The sequence below is a fragment of the Barbus barbus genome (genome assembly GCF_936440315.1).
Source record: "Barbus barbus genome assembly, chromosome: 2".
Classification (NCBI taxonomy): Eukaryota; Metazoa; Chordata; class Actinopteri; order Cypriniformes; family Cyprinidae; genus Barbus; species Barbus barbus.
Window position 1 is genome coordinate 33980998 of NC_136730.1, and position 23795 is coordinate 34004792.

Sequence of the window (23795 nt, forward strand, 5' to 3'; positions counted from 1 at the left end):
CCTCAAACAAAGACTTTTGTCTTTTAACCTCCTGGGGGAAAAAAACACCCCTTATATTTAGCATCATATGATATGAATCTTCCTTTTCATGAAGCGGCTTATAAACAACTCATGATGAACATTGAGCATCAGCTGATACGACTAATGAAGGCTTCAAACAGTTCATAGTTTAGAGGCAAAGTGGCAGTGTTATTGTCTAAATAGCTTCTAGATGGAATAGTTCACCTTTTCTGTGATTATTTACTTACCCTCATGCTGTTCCAAACCTGTATGCTATGTTCACCATGGAACACAGGAATGGAGAAATTTGACTCTTTTCTATGTAACACTAGAAAAGCCACTCTACCACTCTTTGAGTTTATTAGCTTACAGTGACTTCAACTGTCAAGCTCCAACTGGACAAAAATGTTTAGTAAGTGTGTATTAACTGTATAAAGGAAACAAATGTATTCCAGGAACTCTGTTCAATCCATCAGTTGCTGATTTGATGGAAGCAGATCTGAATATGAGCGTGGAGTCAATAGTAAGACAGTGGTGGTTTAAATGATTGGAGAAGTCAAATTATAATGTTTAAAAAAAACAATCAAGAATGTGCATTCAGAAATGCTGACCTCAACAGCTCACTGGAAAGAAAGATTATCATTAAATAACATTACATTTTGGTCTATTCTTTATACAAAGCTACTTGAAACACAAGTTGCAAGTCATTTTAACCACATTTATGATGCATATTTTTGTCCTGTTTGCTGAAGGATGTGACTAGGGTTTTCTTTCCCTTTCAGGTAGCTGTTCTACAGCATCTTATCATGAGCTTTTGTGTTTTGACTGTTTTTCTGTATGTCGATGAGTGCATGAGACACATCAGAGTCTCTATCTGTGTTGTTTTGGGTTTTTTTTTAATCTCAGGGTTATTTCTCCTTTCCACCACCTCTCATCTTTCATCGTTTTCTTTTTTCAGTTCTTCTAATTTCTATTTCTGTTTCTACAGTCTTTGACTAAAATCCTGCTTTCGGTATTGCTGAGTGTAAAAACTATTATTCTACCTAGAATGTTATTCTATGCTGTTGCAGATAATTTCATTCTGCTGTAGATTTTAATAAATATTTACTGAAATTGAATGTAAACTTTTCAGCCTGATATTTCAATATAAGCTGCTTTTACTGTCACTGTCTCTCATACACGTTAACACTGCTACTGTACGCTGGATCATCAATGGCGATAGCACGGAAGGATTAATGTTCCATGTTTGACTGTCAGCAGTCGCTGTTTGCTCTGTCGAAAACTTTCATTGGTATTTTAGTTGTAATTTTATTGACATTCCCTCTCACTGTGACCCAGGTCATGTTTTCAGTCTCCTGTCAACTGAATCTGCTCAACCGGGAAAACGCTTGCTCTACACCTGCAGATGGCTTATTAGCATTTCATCATAAACCATCTCATGCTGCGTTAAAGAATGAGACTCCATTGCATTCATTTTTTTTCCAAGATCATTTTCATTTGTTTATTTAGTTTGTCCTTCTGTGGCAACTGCTCCATCAGTAGTGATATGCAAAATATTGTCTGTCTGCCTTTCTATGCTTTTTACTGAAAGCAGCCCATAAATAATATAGATAAATGGACTATTTCTGAGAACTGAGATAAAATACTGTTGTGTTTGTTGCCTCTTCAAAATCTCCTTTTAAGGTCAAAAGCAGTTAGTCTAGCAGTAACTTTATTCAAAGAGGTAAAAAAAAAAGTTTGGGGTTTTTAACATGCTCTGTGCTGGTGATTATTCAGAAACAAAGTCTAAAGCTAACGAATTATGATATGCATGTCAGGTCTTTTTCAGCTTATGATTTGTTTGTAAGTTTGTGAAAACCTCACTAAAGAGAACTGTAGTAACACACACACACACACGTTTGCACAGCTATCTTTGTGGGGACTTTTATTGGTTTTATACTGACCTATTTTCTATCAGTTAAACGTTAACTTTTTGCATGTTTACATTTTCAAATAAACATCTTTTAGTATTTTTAATATTTTCTCTCTTGTGTGGACCACAGTGTCAAACAATGACAGGTTTTACTATCCTTGTGTGGACATTTGGTTCCCACAATGGATGATAAAACTGTATACACACACACACACACATGCACACAGTTTCCACAAAAATATCAGCTGTTTTCATCATAACGTGAAATTCTTAAATTTCTTAAATGCACCAAAGCAGCGTTGTAAAATGATTCTTGGAGGATAATTTGCTTTAAATACTTAAGTATGCATAGGGGACATAGTTACCTTAAATTGAATACATTTGTTGTTTGTGTGTCCGTTACTGTGTTTTTGATCAAACAATTGCAGCCTTGGTGAGCCTTGGTGAAAAAAAAGTATCTCAAACTTTTAAAAGATAGTGTATACATTTAAAAACAACTAGTTCACATTGACTTCCAGAAGTCGAGGGGGCACAGTCTGATTGGAGCTTGTGATTTTCACAAGTGCGATCCAGTATTGTGTGCAGTATCCATCAAATGGTCAGTGAGCAGACTGTAGGCAGTTTGTGGACCTATCTGATGCTTAGACTAACTAATAATCGCTATTTTTCCCAGTTCAATTTTTTTCTTCTAAAAGTCACTAGTTCCAGCTCTCTCCATTTCTCATCTACACTTGACTTCTCTCCACCAAGCTGTTCTCCTGCAGTACTGGCTTGATTTCGACCTCCTGTGGAGCTAGAAGACAAAAGTTTTTTCCTCACAGTTTTTCCTCTGCATTTTGTTTGCAGCCCATAGCAAAGTCCTGCACAGCTTCACTAATGTCCCTGAGCTTTTTGTGTCCGAGTGTGAAACTCTAATGAGGGACAGGGATGAGATTCCCAGGAGAGGCTTCCTGCTGGCATGGGATAGGACAGGGATAATAGAGCCAGTCAGATTTGTGTGAACCCAGACTAGGGAGACGTGGCAGAAAAAGGGAATGAGGAAGTCAGGGGGAGCCAGAATAGATGAGGTTGTGCGTTAGAACAAGAGAAGAAAATAGGTGATAGTCAAATAGCAAGCAGACCAGACGCACGGAATGCTCACAAAAAAAGTAAAAAAAGAACCGAAGAAGAAACACGAGAAGTGAACATTTAAATTTAGAGGTGAACAGTGAACACAGCAGTTTAGTTCCTTATTCTGTGTTTAGCAATCTAAAAGGGGAGGTCTAATGCTATTTCATGCATTCGGACTTATTTACACTGTTAAGAGTCGGATTCTCATGCTAAACATGGCCAGAGTCTCAAAACACGAGTTGGACATATGACGGAGTATTTCTGTACCAAATACACTCCTTCAGGGTTCGTATAAGTTTCGTTACGTTTTTTTTTTAGTTTGGCCAGAATAAGAGCAAGAACATATGCTTCATTCAGGCTATGGAAGTTCCCGTCATTTTGGTGACAAATAATTTATAAACAAATTAAACAAATTTTAGGACAATAAAGATTTTGTTCCTGATTTATTTATATCGATGTTACAGCTTGCAGATGACCACTACTCAAAAGCTGTGCATGCTTGTGACTCTTTAGCTCCGCCCACAACACGCCTCCAGGAGCTCGACTGTTTTTGGAGATAAGTGGCACAGCTGTATTTGTCTTTTTATAAATCTGATAAAACTAAAGACTCCGGAGATATAAAGGATGCAGTACTACTCTATAAGCACTCAAGATTAGCATGAGATTGGCAGAAACTGTGTGTTATGTCCTCTTTAATATAAAGACAAAGTATTGTTAAAGCTGATGTGTATAACCTTTTCAACGTTAAAATGCTGTCTCAGTTCAGTGTGCCGAGATAAATTATTCATTCTCTGACTTTTGAAGATTGAAAATACTAGAGCTCTGTGACACTTTGTGACACTGACATATCAGCTTCTGGCTTGACCAATTACCATGTCAGCTGTCATTGCAATTTCTTTTTGTCTAAAGTTATTCTGCTCCGTTTGTGCTCCAGACATGAATGATAACTCAAATCATGGTATGTTGAGAAAAGTTGTACTATTACTATAAGAAATTGGACTTTGAATATCAGAAAAAAGAAGCATCCTATATAAGTACATTTTCATCCTTGTCCAGGATGTATCTCTGCCTCAAGCCTGAGATGCTGGAATAGGCTCTAGCATCCCCATGGACTACATAAGATGAGCAGTTCGAAGAATGAATGGAAACAAAGTTTGTTAGTTTGTTCATTTGATATAAAATGGATTTAAAAAATCCAAGAGACTTTTTTTGTCATTTATATTTTATCTATATATCTATCTATATTATAACTTGAGAGCAGGTACTTTTTTTTACATAGGGGTGGTGATGGCGCAGTGGATAAGACACATGCCTTTGGTGTGAGACCCGGGTTCGAATCCACTGTGAGACACCAATGTGTCCCTGAGCAAGACACTTAACCCCCTAGTTGCTCCAGAGGCGTGCGACCTCTGACATATATAGCAATTGTAAGTCGCTTTGGATAAAAGCGTCAGCTAAATGAATAAATGTAAATGTACATATGTCCAACTATCCACCACCTAGAACCAGAAACGCCATCAACCATCCAGAACACCCTAGAAATGTGACACATTTTACATGGGCAAGCACTACTTTCAGAAAATCTGTTTTTGCAGTTCTATTTGTTGCCTAGCAGTACAAAAATTACATACAGTAGTTTTAAAGAGGCACAGATACACAAACAGAGTCTTAAACATAACCTTGACTAAGCTAGACTTACCTCCACATTTTTAAGCAAAGACAAATATAGCAGATGCAGTAGATTAAACTCTCCTTGGCCCGAGGCTTCAATGCTCAGCAGACGTGAAACAGGCTGCTGTTCTGGTCTGTGTTCAAATGAATGTGTGTGGATGTGGGGGTGAATGGGGACACAGCATCCCTTATATGAGGTTAGTATAGCTGGTTGGTGTTTTATGACGTGGGACAAATTAAAATGTGCTTTGTTGAACACACATGCACGTATATGTAATTAGTTTGCTCTGGTTGATATGTAGCTCCATACAATCTCATTGAACAGAAGATTTGTGAAATCCCTGGAAAATTGTACTTAATGGACAGGCTGTTTCTCTTCCCATGGTACACACACACACACTATAATGGACAGAGGGGCTCTGTTCCCCTCTGTCATTTTTATGAAATGAAGAACAATGAGTAACTTTGCTAGCTTTTGGGAAGTGGTGTGTGTGTGTGTGTGTGTGTGTGTGTGTGTGTGTGTGTGTGTGTGTGTGTGTGTAAGAAAGAGCGAGAACGAAAGGGAGTGTGTATTGATGAATCTGCATCCTACAGAGATGCGTCTCTCATTGTGTCTCATGGCAAAATTGCATCTAAGTGCTCCTGAAGAGTCTTTCTTTTCCCGTCAAATACATCAACACTTGACTCTTGTTTTAAAATGGTTACTACAAATAGATTCAGACATGTGCAGTAGTTTTGTCTATCAGGCCTGTTGTTGTCTGTCTGAGTGACTCTGACTGGCTTCTTTGTGGCCATCCTGAACCCAGAATTTGTGGAGGACATGGCATGTGCTTTAAAGATGTTTTATACCACACACCAAGGTGGACCAGAATGAGTCGCAGATGTGACTTAAAGATTTTATTTGAATCATAAGGCGTCTTGTGTCTGCCTGCGTGTGGGGGAGTGTGTTTACCAGTCTGAACAATGGTTTATGTTAGAGGTTTATATATGTGCACTACTGTTCAGGGTGAGTTAGATCATTTTTTAAAAGAAAATAAAACTTTTATTTTCATTAAATTGATCATAAGTAACTGTAAAACATGTTACAAAATATTTATATTTCAAATGAATACCGTTCTTTCCTTTCATCAAACAATACTGAAACAAAAAATATTACAGTTTCCACAAAAGCAGCACAACGGTTTTCAGCACTGATAATAACAAGAAATGTTTTCAGAGTACCAAATCAGCATATTAGAATGATTTCTGAAGATTTAAGCACACTAAAGTCTGGAGTAATGGCTGCTGAAAATTCAGCTTTGCCAACATGAATAAATTACATTTTAAAATCTATTAAAATGGAAAGCAGTTGTTTTAAATTGTAATAATATTTCACAATATTACTGTCTTTATGTATTTTTGATTAAATAAATGCAGCCATGAGGAGTATGAGATTAAAACATTAATAAGAAATCTTACCGACACCAAACTTTTGAACAGTAGTGCATGTGTGTAAGGCAGCTTAATGTAGAAAAACAGAAATAGAGTAAGTTGATGTGTGTGTGTGTGTGTGTGTTATGTCTGACTGGCTCATTCTTCTGAGTTATCAGTGAAGCATGACATTGTTATGTCCCATTTCAAGGTCTCCAGACATCTGCATGCTTATATTAACAGGTGGAAAATTTGGATTTCATCATCATTGTGGGAAAATTATTTTTATAACAGCTTCATAAATCACTGTGATATTACTGAAAACCCAGTCATCCAAGAATTGCCTTTAGATACGCTAATGATCATCAGTAGCTCTCCTGTGTGTGTTGAGTCTCCGGTCTTCACCATATTAATGTTTGGAAGTCATCTCTATTTGTACTCTCGGCGTTTACAACAGACTTTCCAGAGCTGCTCACAATTTCAGGTCGTAGTTCTTTGGATGTCAAACCAAAGTTACTCAGAGGTTGCTTTTTAAAAACTCATCAATCATGAACTGCATATAAACCCCACTCACCCATACAGTCATTGTCTGGTCTCAATAATGTTTAGCGTTCATTTATGTACCAGTTGCTGTTTAGATTCAGACTCTTTGAGATTACCATTTCCCTGTGTATATTCCTCTTGTGCTTTTCGTTCATTGTGTATTACCCTGTTGTCTATTATTGTTAAAATGTTTTAGTTATCGTTAGAATTATCATCCTTGGTGTGAACAGTCCTAACATTTCTTATGAAAGATAAAAATAGACAAATGCTAAAGTGTGTAGAGACTTAAAATGAGTGTAGATCACATTAAAGTCACTTTTGATCACAGACTTTGATCTTGGCAAATCTGAGCACAGTTAAAGACATTGTTCAGATCTCTTCTGAAACTCAAGAATAATATACGATATTTACTTTTTCTCAGTAGAAGCAGGAGACTGAAACGAAGGTCTCTATTCGTTCTCCATTTAATCTTGATACAGTAGAAGAAACAAATGAGATGGTGTACATTACAGTGAGTTGTTGGTATGAAATTTGTTGTGGTTAATAATAAAAGTGCATATTGAATAAATGAACTAATGTCAATTTTCTCTTTCTCTCTCTTTAACATTGTGTCTGTGTGTGTGTGTGTGTGTGAGAGAGAGAGAGACAAAAGACAAATGAGAATACAATAACTGGCATTCACTGGCTAAAAGCAATGCTCATTAATAATTGATAAATTATACATTAGAAAGAGCAATGATAGGAAAGGAAGGAAAGGAGAGATTAACAGGAAGAGCAAGATGGATTTGTAACCACTCTTGTTAACAGGCGCTGTGGGTTTATTCTGTAGTTTTTGGAGAGGTGATTGTCAAGAGTGTTTCATTAGTTTAATCCAGCGTTGCACTCTGGGGATGGATATGCCACAGCGATAATATCTTCTCTTTTCCTTTGAGTTCACTTGTCTCACATCAGTCTTACCATTTTACAGTTCTCTCTTGCTCTATCCCTTTTTGCATTTTTGAGAATTTAGTATTTGTGGGCCATGGTCCCATGAGCCTGATGTCAATTTAGTGAAGTTAGCAAACCTACACAACATCTAATTCAATAAAGAAATGTCAGAGGTCATCTGATCCTTGATTAATGGGTAAATGATTAGACAAGGATGGAGCAGGGAAGAGGAAGATGATGGAAGAGAGAAAGAGTTTTATATAATACCACTCTTGTGCCAAGTAGAGCACAAGTATCCGGAAATGAGAGTGGCTTTCAGTATGTCGTCCAAAGAGTGAAAGCAGAGGGGGGCAGAGAGATAGAGAAAGAAAGAGCAGAGGATTTTGGGTAAGAGAGAAGAGAGTTTAGATTCCAATCTTAAGACTGAGTCATCACTAAACCATCTGCTATCTGTGCGCGTGCGCATTTGTGAAATACTCTCATCATTGATTTCAAGATGGTGGGCAGAACACACGCAGATTAATATTTAACACTAATGGAGGAAATGATTAGAAACCCAACAGGTGCTTTGTGTTTCCTGTGTTCAATCCTTCAGTGAAACTTTTCACTCATTGTTTTGCTAATAATATTGCTAATATACATTTATAAAATACATTTATACATAATATATTTCTAGTTTAATAAATTCTAAAAATGGATCATATCAAATGCATAATAGAAACATCTTCTATTTCCTGTTTGGACCTCACTGAATGTTTGCATTTGGCAGTGTGATTTGTCACCTTTGTCTTTTCTTATACAGCTCTTATGTGGTAAATTGCACAGATAATCCCCAATCGAATATATCCAGCACTCTGGGCACTGGGGGGAGAAGATGATTTATGAGAGCTGCAGGATGAAAGCTTGTCTTTTGAGACTTTCAGGAGAGATTATGCGCCACAAATGGCCCATAGTGATTTCAAACGATGAGGCTCAGAAACCAATTTTTAAAATGTTCACTGCTCTGTGGGTGAGATGCATGTGATATTATGACTGTCCCATGCAGCCTTGTGGCAGAAATTTGCAGAAAGGCTTTCTTTACTGCATTTAAATTTGCATACTATCCATACTACATAGTATGCCAGATTTCAGTGCGACTCAAATTATAGTATGTTGTACATCTTAGTACATCAGGTGTTCGAATCACATACTCTAATCACAACAAAGGGCTCTGTTATATTAAGATGCAATTTATGATATTGTAGTATGTCTAGATACTGATGTACTGGTATTTTACACGTATTAGACATACACACTATACGGTTGATCATTTTACACACATTACACACAACAAATATTTAAGTTTGTTTCTCATGACATTAAAACATGACATCTTAATCTAACGACATATGCTTGAAAATGTTCTTAAAATAAACAAGTTATAGTGCTAAAATGTAGCACAGCTAAAATTCTTATTGCTTTTCAAAGAAAAGGCAACCTGTCCGACATACAAATTGTTTAATAACTGATGCATTTTGACACTGTTATTTTCCTGTTTATTAATGTGAAGCTGCTTTGAAACAATCTGTATTGTATACAACACCTATATAAGTAAATGTGACTTGGTTTTTACTTTGAATCAAGTCAACCTGTATTGTCATTCTGCTACATGTGTGGACATAAAGTGGAACAAAATGTTGTGCTACATACAAATTACATACGGTGCTACATATAAATTAAACCCAAATATAAACGTAAAACCATAGAAGTATAAAAACGATTATTAACCTATTCACACTTAACCCTCTGACTATATATACTACAAATAGTTGACTATAGCTGCAATACTGTAGAAGAACTTTACATAAATACTGTACATGAGATTGTGCAAAAGAGATATTTTAGGGGAAGCAGCACAGTGCGCAAGGTGATTTGTGGCGCAATGCACAAGTAAACCTATAATCTTATTGAGTTTTGTAGCAGTGAGTGTTTATAAAAGTGTATAGTGCACATACAGAGAAAAAAGTGACTTGATTTGATATGGGAACTCCTTCAAATCTGCTTAAAATTCATCCCAGTATGCACCTTATGACGTTGGTTTAGAGAAGGAACAGAGTGTGCAGATCTGTTATCTAGACAAAGGCTGACGTCTTTGAAGAAAGTAAAATATACTTTCTTTCATACAAAGTAAATGTATACACAGTATACAAAATATACAAAGTAAAATTTGTTTCTGTCACTACATAATATACTTCCATTATTCCAATGTAACAAAGGAATAATGGAAATATAGGAATTATGCATTTACTATGTTTATGAACATTTGGAAATTAGTATCAATAAAGAATGAGTCGCCAAACGTTTGATTGATATTGAAAGGAAGAGTAGGCCTATGTATTTACCATCATCAGTACTGTAAGTACTTTTAGTTTGAAGTAGAAGTATGTGATTCTAAATGACATGAGCATGACGCTAAACATTTAGTGACTGCTGCAGTAGCTGTTTACATTGATCATTGGAGAAACATTAGAACTTTGGAAAACTGAATCCATGGCAACAGCCGTTTGAACTCTGAACTTAACCCTTTGAGGAAGCTGTGTAGATTGACATGCATGGATCACTCCATCTGCTGTGTGATCACGTTTTTCTCTTTGAAAATGATCTGTCGTTTCACTCTACCATCTGTATTTAACAGATAAATGGAAACAGATTGGCAGGTAAAGAGATACACAGACTGACGGGCAGACACGTGTTCAAGGCTGACTGAAGATTGTGTTTGGCGCTCCCAGCATTTAGTGGGATTAAAAGCCTGTGGCAGAGTCTTAAGTAAGACCCACTTTAAAAATGACCCGATGACATAATGACACACTGTCTTTAATACCAATGTCCTTATCAGGTCACAGAGGAGCACAGCACTTGCCCTGTATGTGTTGAATATCTGTCCAGAATTGCATAGTGGTGAGGAGATTATGAAAACGTTGATGAGGATTCATGCATCACAAATTCTTGAAATTTCCATTAGATTAATAATGTGATAGTACCACAAGTCCATTAGTAATATCACAGTCTAAAAGCTTAAGCATTAGCTTAGCTGCTTTAAATAACATATTTTTAATAAATTTTTTACTCACTGACCCAGAACTGAATGGAAGTAGGTCATATTTTAATTTTAATTAATATTTTTTGAGATGACACCTATTCTTTGAACTACCTTGGAGTGCCTTGTAAATAAATACCATCACTACCCTTGACTACCCTCCCATAGTACGTTTACTGATTCTTATTAATACAACATCTGAGTTCTGAGTGAGTACAACCAAGAGGATGGTAGTTTATATACTTGCACTCATAATAAAAATATGAATTGTTAATGAACAAGGTGCAGGTTTTTGTGCAAAAGATGCACAGATGTTTGGTTAATTCGGTCCAGATGCTTCTAATCTCTAAAAAAGAAAAAGAAAAGAACTGATAATCTGCAAAGATAACTCAGTACTTAAAGAATTATCAAGACTGCTAGTTTTTGCTGTTCAAGTGCTTTAAGTTGAGCTTTGGTCCCACTCTTTTCTGTAATCCTCTTGAGCAGGAATGAATTTAGGGCAAGTGCGATTAGTGACGGCCCCATGCTCTTATCATATTCTCTAAACAGACCAGTTTAAAGGAAAAAAGACAAAACAAAAACCTAATGCAGTGATTTACAAACAGGGACATGTGCACTGCACAAGGTGCTAAAACAGGTTTCGGGGGTATTTGGAGAGATTTCAAGTTTGCAATTGATTAAATGTGTAAATAGCAACTTTAAAATACAGAAATTAGGACACATATTAGTCAAAAGATTAGATAAATAAAGATTCTATATTTTTCAACTTTTTTTCGGTTTCCGAGGAAAGTGACTCAAGGCTGTTTTTCACCAGGACTGAACTGATTCAGTGAAAATGTGAATTATTGTTATTATGGCCATTTTAAGAAAATATTAATGGTAATCTAAATGGTACATACTATAATATGAGTTCGGAGGAACACATTTCTGGTTTGGTCTTGATAAAGGAGTCCCAACTTGTTGGATTTGAGGAAGGAGTGCCCACTTGTCCACTTATCAAAATACTGTGCATGTCAGTTGTTGTCTGTCTGTCTGTCTGTTGACTGCTATTCTAGGACCTGCTCTAGTCTCACTTCTGTCTGAAGTCTTGTAATCCCAGTTTTCTGGAGGAGCTGCTAACTGCCTCTGTTGAAGACCCTTTCAAAGAGCTTCACTGAAAGCCAAAGCACTGAGATTTTGTAGACTCTAGCACTACGCCAAAGAAAGCACAGTCGATTTTAGCTTTAGCATAGCGTAGGTTTAGTGGCTACTGTATATGTCGAAATACTTGTAGGTTGCTGAAAATGCATTGAATTTTTGAAACGTTAATTTAATAACCAATAACAGTTATTACATTAATAGCCACTGTTTCATACCAAATACAGTACATATACAAATTACCGTTTTTGATCTATTGATTTTCCTTGGTTTCATTGATCTGTGGCACATCTTTAAAATGAATCTAATGTGAATGCAAAACCTCATGTATTTTTGGCAATATGGATAAAATTTTATTTATGATTGATAAATTATGAACAATAACAAAACTATCGATTCAAACCAAATTATAAACACATTTGAAAATTTCAGAATATATTGCATAATTTGGGAACAAATCATAATCAAATCTATTTTTGGTCACACTTTATATTAGGTGGCCTTAACTATGTACTTACATAAAATAAGTAGAATGTACTTATTGTGGTCATATTGTATTTCAAAACACTTTTGCTGCTATTGAAGTGGGATATGGTTCATGTTAGTGACAGGTTTGGTGGTATGGGTAGGTTTAAGGGTGGGTTAAGGTGTAAGGGAGGGGTCAACAGTGTAATTATAAATGTAATTACAGATGTGATTACATATAGATATTTTTAATATATAAGTACAATGTAAAAACATGTATGTACATAAGTACCAAATTATTAATTTCAATGTAAGTACATAGTTGTTAAGGCCACCTAATATAAAGTGAGACCCTATTTTTATTTTTTTTTAGCACAAATTCATGCAATATTTAGCAGTAGTCCTTAAGCTATGGACAGTGAACAAGCAAGTTCTTTGTATGTGCATTTGTTAATTGTTTGTGCGTGTAAGTGTGATGTTCACAGCACTTGCAAATGAAGGATTCTGGTAAACTGGAACATTAGTGTGAAGTTTCTATGTGCATGCATTATAAAACCAGAGAAATGTTGAGAACATATCTGTGAAAATGTATCAGAACATGTCAATTTACAATGAACAATACCCAGCATTGCAAACAGTGTTTGTGAGAGCAGTATTAATGTGGGCAAAACTTGCATATGTGTAGAATGTGCTAAATGACAAGAAGTCAGAGGTTTTAACAGTGAAATTGTTCATTTCTCTGGCACTAGTGGCACCAAATGCTATTGCAAAAATAACAATCCCAAACAGTCCATGTCCCTTTGGTTGGACAAACAGATTGGACACAATTAATAATGTAAATAAAATAGAAGGATATTCAGTAATAATTACTTGATCTTCCTGTTCTCTCACTGTTGTGCTTTTAAAATATATCTCCTCAGTTTATTTCCTTGTCTTTGCAATAATGTGCATGCTAACTGACAAAAAACTGCATAAAAGTACAGCGATGAATGAAATGCTACAAATGGCTAGTCCAACTGAAGCATTTAAAGAATGGAAGGATCACTAGAAGACAATGCAACCTTTTTAAGCCCAGTGTGACATGCACGCATGGGTCGTGCCTCCTTTTCTTTGCTGCTGTCACACACACACACACACACACACGCGCGCGCTCTGTTGTGAACAGGATGTTGATCAGTGACTGACCTCTGCCATCAATCACCACACACACAATGCACTTCGGTGTAATAATGCAAATAGTTAGCTAATGTCAAACACACACACACACACACACACACACACACACACACACGCATACAGACAAAAGGACAATAGTCTCTCTTAAGTCCATGTATCATAAGTCAATGTGTTATGTATCTGTCCGGTACATGAATCTGTGAATATGCGTATAATCTGTGTAACTGGTATGAGCCAGGTTAACTGAGTGCACATGTATGTCTGTGTGGTCGGATAGGCATGCAGACAGTGGAAATAATTTGTGGTATTTTATCTGTGTGTGCATTTGAGCTAGCTGTTTTATTTTTTGTGGGCAAATAAAAGTTCCCCTTGACGATATACAGCTATTAGAGTTAGTCTACATGCTAATTATAATTAACATATCAATAGAATACAATACATTGTGACCTTCTATTGTTAAACTTTGCAGCACACACACACACACACCAGCAGCCATACTGTATGTGCAGCTGGTGAACGTCTACGCGCCAGCTGTGTTCCGTTGCACTGAGTGCGTGTATGTATGTGAGTGGGTTAAAAGAGCAGGTTTGTCAGAGACATGAACCACTCTGTATAGAGTGACTGATGAGAACTAGAGAAAGGAAGGGTGAAAGATGATAAGATAATCACTGTACGAACAGCACACACTGCAATGCTATGGCCTCCATTGATATCAGATCAGTGTTATGCTGAATGTTCTTGAACCAAGTTTCCAAAATAGTTTTTAAACAATGGAATAGTATAGGGACTAATTCTCACTATTAACTAGTTTCTTATTAGCATGCTATTAAATATTGGCTGTTTATTAGTACTTATAAAGCACATATAAATCATGGCAAGACCATATTTTACATCCCTAACCCTACCACTTACATTTGTATACCCAGATATATTTTTGACTGAATTGTTTAGCCCTTTATGGAACTACAGAATGCTGAAGGTTGGTGTTCTTCTTGACGCAGCTGTTAAAGTTTTTTTTTTTTTTTTTTTTTTTTTTTTGTACAGCTGTTGAATTCATCTATTAATCAAGACTCTCAGCAGTGAGGAGAGTGTTTGCAGTTTACTTCCTCTATTTGTTTAATGTGGGGCTTGAGAAATTCACTCAGTGGAGCTGCTATTTTTTATTGTTACTCAGACTCTCACCACCCTCCAAACCCTTAGCCTGTCTGTAGTCGAGTCCAGTTAACCCTGATGTGTTTTCACTTTCCCCTCCAGGCCACCTGTCATTACAGATTATGTCAAACAGACCCTTGTGTGTGGTCAAGTCAGACCTCATTTAGAAATCTTTCTCTAAGAGTATTTTGTCTAGCTCAATTAGCATAGCTTAGTAATGTCTCTGGTTAAATAGACTGATCAAATGGATCTTGAATACACATTAATTAGAGAGGGCGAATACAATTTTGTGAAGAGTATGTAGAGTTACATTACTGTTCAAAAGTGTTTGTTTGTTGCACCAAATCAATATATTAAAATGATGTATGAAGGATCATGTGACTGAACAGACTACTGAAAATTAAGCTTTGCCACTTTAAAACGAGTGGTTTTAATATTTCACAATATTACTGTATTTACTGTATTTCTAAACAAAATGCAGTCTGTGTGAGCATAAGAAGCTTACTTCAAAAACATTAAAAAATATTACCAATCCCAAACTTTTGAACTGAACAGTATATATAAATAATAATAATAATAATAATAAAAACTATGACATACTACTGAATTAGTCACAATTCAGTGTGTCTCTGCTGTAACAGCATCACAGCAATGGTTACAGTGAACTACACAATTGCTTTACATTCTGTAGTTGTTGACAGGTGGAAAAAATAACTGCAATGTGATCTGACATGAAGTGATAGACTCTGATAGTGAGCTAAATTAGCAAACATATATTCACAGCTCACTACCAGACTGTTGTCATATAACCTGTCCACAACAATCAGACTCAAAGTCCTATAAGTATAGAAGCAAGAGAAGCACACACACTCACATAAACCAGCGCCCTGCAATGGAATAAAACTCTAGAATTACCTTTAAACATGAGCTGTAGGAATGATCCTCCCTTTTAACCTCAGGAAAATAACGATATGTGTTTGTCAGTTACTTGAGTGAATTATTACTATTAGTATTTCCTGTGACTCATAGGTATCAGTTGCATCATTGTTGTCTAAATAAATGTAAGATGTTTTTCTTGATTAATGATGTTACTAAATACAAGGCCTTTTGTTATGTTGCTTGTGAGATGATACTAATCTTATAGCTCGTATGCAAAGCAAAACTGTGTTTATATGCTCCATTACCTGGGATAACTTGACACGTTTGCTTTTCTCCAGAAGAGACAGAGGAGTTTGCTTTTTATGTCTGTTTGATTGATGTGCATCTGTTCTGTTTCAAAGCCATGTGTTAAATATCTATTTCAGTTTTAAATTTACACTGTGACTGTGATTTTAGATTGTGTATAGTGCACTATACTTTCTTCACCATCTCAGTATTTTAAAGGATAATCAAACCATGTAATTCATGAATCAGAATGATATAGCAGGCCAAGACCCACAATGACATCATTTACAGCCACGTATGGCGTGCTGTCTCCACCTTTGTAATAAGTCACACCAGAGTTTTCATGTTGTTTGAAATGCATGAAGTGACATTTATTGCATTCGTCTTGCTTTTCTTTGCTATCCATCTTTTTTCTTCTCCCTGACTCTCTGAATTTGCTTTATCAATTCAGCCACTCAGCTGCATCTGCGGTCTCCACAGTAACCATGAAGCGATCATGAGGAATAAATCATAAATCATGGCTTCAGCGTTTTATTCTCTCTGCTACTCCTGACACAGCAGATAAGCCTCAGAAAATTCCCAGTGGGGAAACCACAGTAGGAATGGCCATTTTAGATGAGTCAAGGTTGAAGGGCTACTGAAAAATTAAACCAAGTGAATAATTTCAAGCGTTTTCCTTGTTGACACATAGAGAAACATTCATTAACAGGCAGTGTAAAGCTGCCTTTTCACTACCTCGCACAAACCACAGACCGGAAGTCATTCATTTCCAGTGGAGAGTAATACAGGAGTTGCATGGAGTTCTGATCATGTATTTATATGTGCAAATTTCAGGTTCAAATTTGAGCATTGGGTGCTTTGAAATATTTGAACTTAAGTGGTTAGACCTTGTGTAACCACCAAACTAAATGTAATGTATTTTTAGTTAAAACTATGAGATTTGAGAAGAACAAAGTGAGAATTGCACTTTTATGTTTAGAAATGTCATGCTTTAAACGCTATTTTTGTAAAATGATTAAAATAAATTGTCTGAAACAATAATTTTAGAATTGTTAAATAAGTATGTACATACAGTAGATTAGCCCTGAAGAACCCTGAATCAAAAGCATGCAAAGAAACTGTAAAAACCTCAATCAAGATCAAGTATTTCTGTCAGTAGCTAATTCTATTTACATTAACACAGTAAGCTGCTTTTTGGAATATTATAGTAGTCTTTCTCTCTGTGATTGACATTCAGTTTTAGTGTACATTATTCAGCAGTAGTGAACCCCTCTCCTTCTAAAATGGCAATTCCCAAAATCCCTCAGCAGCCAGAGCCAATCAGAGAGCATTTATGCAGCCCACTCAACACACTGTGTGGCCATACAACACGGCAGAGAAATATAATGTTGGAAATCAATACGATTTTTTGGAGTTTGGGCATGAGAAGGCAGTAAAGGAGAAATAATATTTTATAGAGTGGTAAGAGGAGAGACCAGCACACCAAATTCACTCCTGCCCTCATCTCCCCCCTTTTACCCCCTCTCTCGTTCGTCATTCATGATTAATGTGCTGAGACTGAATGAATGATTAATGATGGGAGGTTGGCTTTGGCTGCTGTATCAGCCTATGACAGTGTGGCGCTGGAGCCTTAGTGACAAGATCCATTGCTCTGTATTTTAAGATTCCAACTGTCCTGTGTGTGTGTGTGTGTTTGTGTGTGTAAGGCTGAAAGAGAATTTTGAACATTTGTTCTTGCATCAATTCCTGCTGAGCATCTATAAATGTGTCTTCCTTGTCTGTCCCAATCACACTCAGTCCCTCTCTCTCGCTAACACACACAAATACTCCCTCACAGACGAGTGGTCAGACACACAGTTGTAAGGGATTGGCACTTGGTTTGGGGGATTGGGGGCAGATGGTCTAGCTCTAGGAACCAACAGCACATCGGTATGCACAGCAGTGTGGGGGGAAACATTTCTGGAAGGTCCTGGAGGAAAAAGGAATTGGAGAGTGACATGAGGACACTTAGCAGGACCTTGCCTAAAGCAAGTGTCTTTGTCTGTTTCCATCTACTGCCTCCATCATTCACGTTTCACATCTCTGTGTCACTCATTGGGAATGACAGCTATGATGGAAGAGGGTGAGGTTTGTTTTTGGCAGATAGTGATGCACAGATTGAGAGAGAGTTGGATGGAGGAGGAGTGTAAACTGCTTGTATGTTAGCTTGAGCTCTAAAACTGATTTTGATGTTGAAAAGCAGGTTTGTGACTGCAAAGAAAATTGCTGAGGCATTCTTCAGACTTTATTGGATAACAGCTTTTTTGCATTTTGTGTCTGCAGAGGGCCTTACAAATATATTTTGCTGTCCAAAGGGTTTTACAGTTGCATTTCATATAAAAATGGCTACTTGTGCTGTGTGTTTGTTAGGTGTTGTTTGTTGAAGATCTTAGGTCTGATCTGTGTGTGTCCATGCACTATCACACATCCTTGTGTGTTACAGAGTATTAGTGAGGTATTATATTGTGACACATTTGGCTTGGCAGCTGTCAGATATTAGCTTTAGAAGGGAGGTTATTATCTTGCTGTATTAAAGGATGTTCATCCACGCTTAGCAAGCTCATTGTAAATGTGTGTACCTGGTATTCCCTGCATTATGGGGACCAAATGTCCCCACAAGTATAGGAATATCAGTCATTTTTGACCTTGTAGGAACATTTTTCAGGAAAACAACTTATGAAGCATACAGAATTAAGTTTTAAAAAAATATAAAATAGCAGAAAGTTTTGTGTGAGGAGTAGGTTTAAGAGTAGGGATAGAGTAGGGGATACAGTTTTACAGTTTGTAAAGTAAAAAAAAAAATATCTATGGAGTGTCCCCATAAACATGGTAACCTGTGTGTGTGCATTTGTTTTATGAGGACACAAATGTGTATAATGACATAGATATTACTACGCGAACATTGTTTAGGACACAATACATACTAAATTGTGTTGCTTTTTTTTTTGTTTTTTGAAAATCTAAAAATGCAGAGTTTTCTGTGATTGGTAGGTTTAGGTTAAGGGGATAGAAAAAACATATTGTACAGTATAAAAGCACCCACCTATGGAGAGTCCCTGTAAACCACATATACAAACATGTATGTGTGTGTGATGGTGAAAAAAAATTAATATTAGAAGCCTAATGCAAGCAACCACCTAACAATGCTTAAGCAAACACTCAGGACACCTAACCAACCATATGACAGCATAAAAACCACCCAGGACACTCTAATGACAAGTTCGTATTTCGTATTTACGATACTTATAAAATGGTGTGCTGCGTGAACGCACCTTTAGACATGGCATACCCCCTAAAGGCCTGTTCACATCAAAATAAATGTTTGGCACAAAAATCCAGTATGGTTATAATCATCCGCTGTGATATGTGTCTTTTCAGACCAATGTAAATGAAATGGCAGATGGCTGGAAGAAAATGCAGTTTCACTCTTTTGCAGTAGGTGGCAATTATGGAGAAGCAGAAATAAAGCAGTACACAATTACAACACTGTAATGATATTTGCATATAGAGAGATTGCTATGATATTGCTCTGACTGATATTTGCCATAATTGCCTTTAATTGTGTATTCTGTACTCGAAATGTTGCAATAAAACACATTTTCCATTTTCTTTTCATCTGCTTGTCACAGCAAAGTCTAACAACTGTTTTCAAACAGCCGTTCAGATTTTTTTCACCTATCTTTAGACAGCATTTGAAAGTTCTTGTTGTTGTGAACAGATGTGTTAACTGCCATCATTCAAATAAAATGCTTATCAGCAATTTGTTGCACCAAAAAGCTGTCTTGGTTCGAATAGGCCTTAATAAATAGGGATTGTTTTTAGTGTGGTATATTATTTTGCCCAAACATTTCTATGCAGGCCTGAACTTAAAAAGAGTATGTGTGCAAATAAAAGAAGAGGGAATTTTGCATGATTGACTCAAAGATTGAGAGTAGGAGAATCTCTGTTTAATGTCGTCCCATGAGTTCAGACACTGAATAGACGAGACGCGTGCTATTAACAGTCTGAGCTGCATTTCCAAATAGCATCGTAAGCTTAAGTACATCATAGACCCATTGAAACCAATGGAGCTACGATCAGCTTAGGCTCACAGTGCTTTTGGGAAACGCAGCCCTGATCTGCTCTAGAAATTAGCATTCACTTAGTACATAACATTTGTTAGTTTCATATCGAGAACAACTCGTACAGATCAGATTTTATGTTTCTTTGTGTCACTTACTGATACTCTGACACTCATATCACACTACAAGATGAGTGTGATCTGTCCTTCTCAAATCTGCCATCCTCCTCCTCTCGCTGTTTCTATATATATTTCTCTAATCTCTTAAATACACAGAAATGGTTGTTATTGCAGTAATGGAGCAAATGAGTGTTTCACATTTAAAATAAAGAGGAACAGATTAAATGCAGTGTAGTGCAGATGCTGTATTAAATTCGCCATGGGCATCAGATATAGCACATCTTAAACAGCATTAAAATTTCAGAGCCTCAACCCACATGCTAATATACATATCTGAACAGAATTACTAATCCTCACCAATGCTAAACAGACTTTCAGAATGTGTGTATGTAAATGTTTGGCTATTCTTGTAAGAAAATATCTTCACAGATATAGTAAAACCAACTTTTAACAACATTTGAAGTGGTCTTCACTAGATTAATGAATCATATTTTGCTGTAGTTTGAGTCAATTTGATGTCAGGCTTGTGTCAGGGTTAGGGTATAGGGCAGCGGTTCTCAACTCTGGCCCTCGAGGTCCACTTTCCTGCAGAGTTTTGCTCCAACCCTAATCAAACACACCTGAACAAGCTAATCAAGATCTTCAAGATTATGAGAAAGTTACTGCCAGGTGAGTTTGCAGTGTTGGAGGTAACGCATTACAAGTAACTCTAGTTACGTAATCCGATTCCTTTTTTTCAAGTAACTGGTATAGTAACGCATTACTTTTTAATTTACAAGAAAATATCGGAGTTACTTTTTCAAAAAAGTAACGCCAGTTACTTTGTTTTCCCATTTATTGACTGACAAGTCTCCTGTCCCCATGTTGGGACAAATCGGAAGTACAGAGGCGTTGTGTGAACATGATGTTACTATAATTTTAGACTAAATTTGAATGCTCATTAATTCATCTCACTCACAAAAAAAAACTGATTTAGTATTCATCAAAATGAATTAAAACGGCGAAATGCAAACTCAGAATACGACACAAAGTTGCAACAATTAAATAAGTTAAATAACACATGTATTTAATCCCATTTTATTAACCAATGTCTTTGCTGCTGACTTTTGATGATCCAGTTCGACCAATAAGCAAAAATGACTTTAGATTAACTAACAATTGTGCTTCATTGTTTTTTTTTATTGCTGAAGAGTGTTGAACCTTCTTCTCCTGTGTTCTACTTTACAGACGTGAATTTACTCTTCCTTCAGCCTGAGGTTTATTCATTACACTTTTTGGTGTGAAATGGCTTTTACATTTGCTATAAATAGAACTTCTTGTATTAAAAACAATCAAGCACTGCTCATATTTAAAAAGTAAAGCAAAAGTAACGTAATGCATTACTTTCCATTAAAAGTAACTAAGTAACGTAATTAGTAACTTTTTTAGGGAGTAACGCAATATTGTAATGCATTACTTTTAAAAGTAACTGTCCCCAACACTGAGAGTTTGACCAAGGTTGGAGGTAAATTCTGCAGGAAAGTGGACCTCGAGGACCAGAGTTGAGAACCCCTGGCATTGAGTGTAGTAAATATCATTATTTTAGTATAAATAGCTTCAAAGGTCTGTGTGAGCATGAATACAATGAAGAAAGTTGTCTGTTTTTATTTTTAATATATATGACTGATTGAAAATTGCTAGGATAAATCTTTCGATAAATGAGATTTAATCCATGCTTCTTTCTTTTTCTCCACAGACATTTCTAGGCTTGGTTCCGCTGATTTTAGTGGCGTAAATAACTTCAGCACCTTCTTATTGGATCGTGTGTCTGGGATGCTCTACCTTGGTGCACGGGATGCAGTCATCGCTGTGGATACTGCTAATCTATCGAAGAGGAAGATGGTGAGCTCTCATTTTTTCTTGGAGTGAATGTTACCAATTTTCCTAAAGTTCTGTCTTTATTTATGTAGTAACACTTTATGGTTACATTTGTTAACATATTTAATGCTTTAATGGTATTATGAACTAACAATTAACTAGTAATGAATTATAGCATTTATTAATCTAGAGAATGATTCCTAAACATTTTTGCATTTCCGGTTTCACTGTCCCGATCTCAATGATTCTTCACTTTGCTTTTTTCCTCAAGCTGTATTTTTTATGGGTTTAAGCTTAGTGGTGGTGATATCGAAGTCAACTGTTGTGTAGTTTGTTGTATAGCTTCTTTATAGCTTGTTTTTTTTTACTTCTGCTGATTGTATTTATAGGCTTCAAAATTCATAGAAGTTGGGTTCAAGCTTGAGTTAAGCTTATTGTCTATTGTTACCATTTACGCTAATTGAGACAACTGACACTTTGTAAAGACCCTTAGTTGCTGTTGTTACTTTCTTCAAGCCGCTGCACTTTCACGCCACACATCATGTTCTCACACAGTGAAAAAATGCATTGCAGAGCAAAGAGGACACTAACAACATGCTGACAGACAAGACAGCTTTCAAAATTTGTAAAAAAATTAAGAAAACAAACAATACATGTAATTTTGTGGCTCAGTGTGTCGTGACAGATCGCTGTAGCACCTCAGTTCAAGCGGCACGTGAACCGGTCATTTCTTACACTTTACTAGTTATAGAGCAAAATAAACATGAATGAACATCAAAAGGTACCTTGTTTCAAATGCGAAAAGACGTCAATACACAACATTTTTCAAGTTCAAGTCCATCATTGTTAATCTACTCTCCAGTCTGGTTTGTTTGTCAGACAAAATGGCAGATTATTATTGGTCCGATCGCCTGTCAATCAAGCCTCCCGGGCGAAGGATCAGTTGTGTTTGTTTAACTATCGTAATGAAAAAGATTTAATTAAAGTGGAAAGATTAAATCAGGTAAATCATTACATAAAATGCTTTGTGCCAAAGAACAACATCCAAACTGCACATCAACACACTCATATGCCATACAGTCATCCTGACAGCCCAACAGGATTCAATACACTGCTTTTCATTTAGCTAAACTAGATGATCTCATCCCTGGTTGCTACTGCAGCTCTCTAACCAAATTAACCCTCCCCAACGTCCCTCCCCTTTCCCCCAGCAGCCACATCTCACTGTCTCCTATCATCACAGTCAGAATTCATCACACACTGTAATGTGGCTTCACGTCCCTTTACCCTCAAGTACACACAGAGCCCAGGACATGCTTGAAAAGTACCTCCATCTGCACTGTTCATTGTCTGGAAGCAAAATTACTCTGTGAAATGTCATGTAATATTAGATATTAAGATTAAGGAGAGCTACTGTGGTGAGATCATAGCACTGATATCATAACTCATTTCCTGTGCTTATATGTACAGTCCTGTCCCAAGGCAAAGTATTTTACATTTTTGAGGTTATAATTTCTCTGTAAAATATTTTTTAGCTCATTGACAATATACACATTTTAACCTCATTCCAATCTAAAGAATAATGCACAGACAACCAGTCAGTAAAGTAAAAACTGAATAATTCACTAAAGAAGATGATCAGGTATTGTATCGTCCTAAAGGATTGTAATTTGCCAAACAAATAATTAATGGACATAAAATTGGTTTGGTTTGAAATTATTTGATTGTTAATAGGGTGCTATGGCAGATGTGGAAATGTAGAATCTCAGTATACAATTTTTTTTTTTTACATGGCTTTCTGGAATACTTGATTCTGATTGATCAGGCACGGCATTCTGCTTGATGATAAAATTATTTTATTTGTCTTTTATAAACTGTATATTTGACAACCAGTCTCCACACTGTGCTAAGGATAAGTATCTCATACCACTCTATTGTCTCTATAATCTTACATCAGTATTTTAATGTCTGTTTAT

General features: G+C 36.4%; 1 protein-coding gene across 1 annotated transcript in view; it reads left to right on the top strand.

The window, feature by feature from the left end:
- Nucleotides 1-23795, top strand: part of LOC306879244 (semaphorin-4F-like) — a 65442-nt gene that overhangs the window by 31556 nt on the left and 10091 nt on the right. The window contains exon 2 of the mRNA XM_079432028.1: nt 21698-21843. Within this exon, the coding sequence (XP_079288154.1) occupies nt 21698-21843 (146 nt within the window). The remainder of the gene's footprint in view (nt 1-21697; nt 21844-23795) is intronic.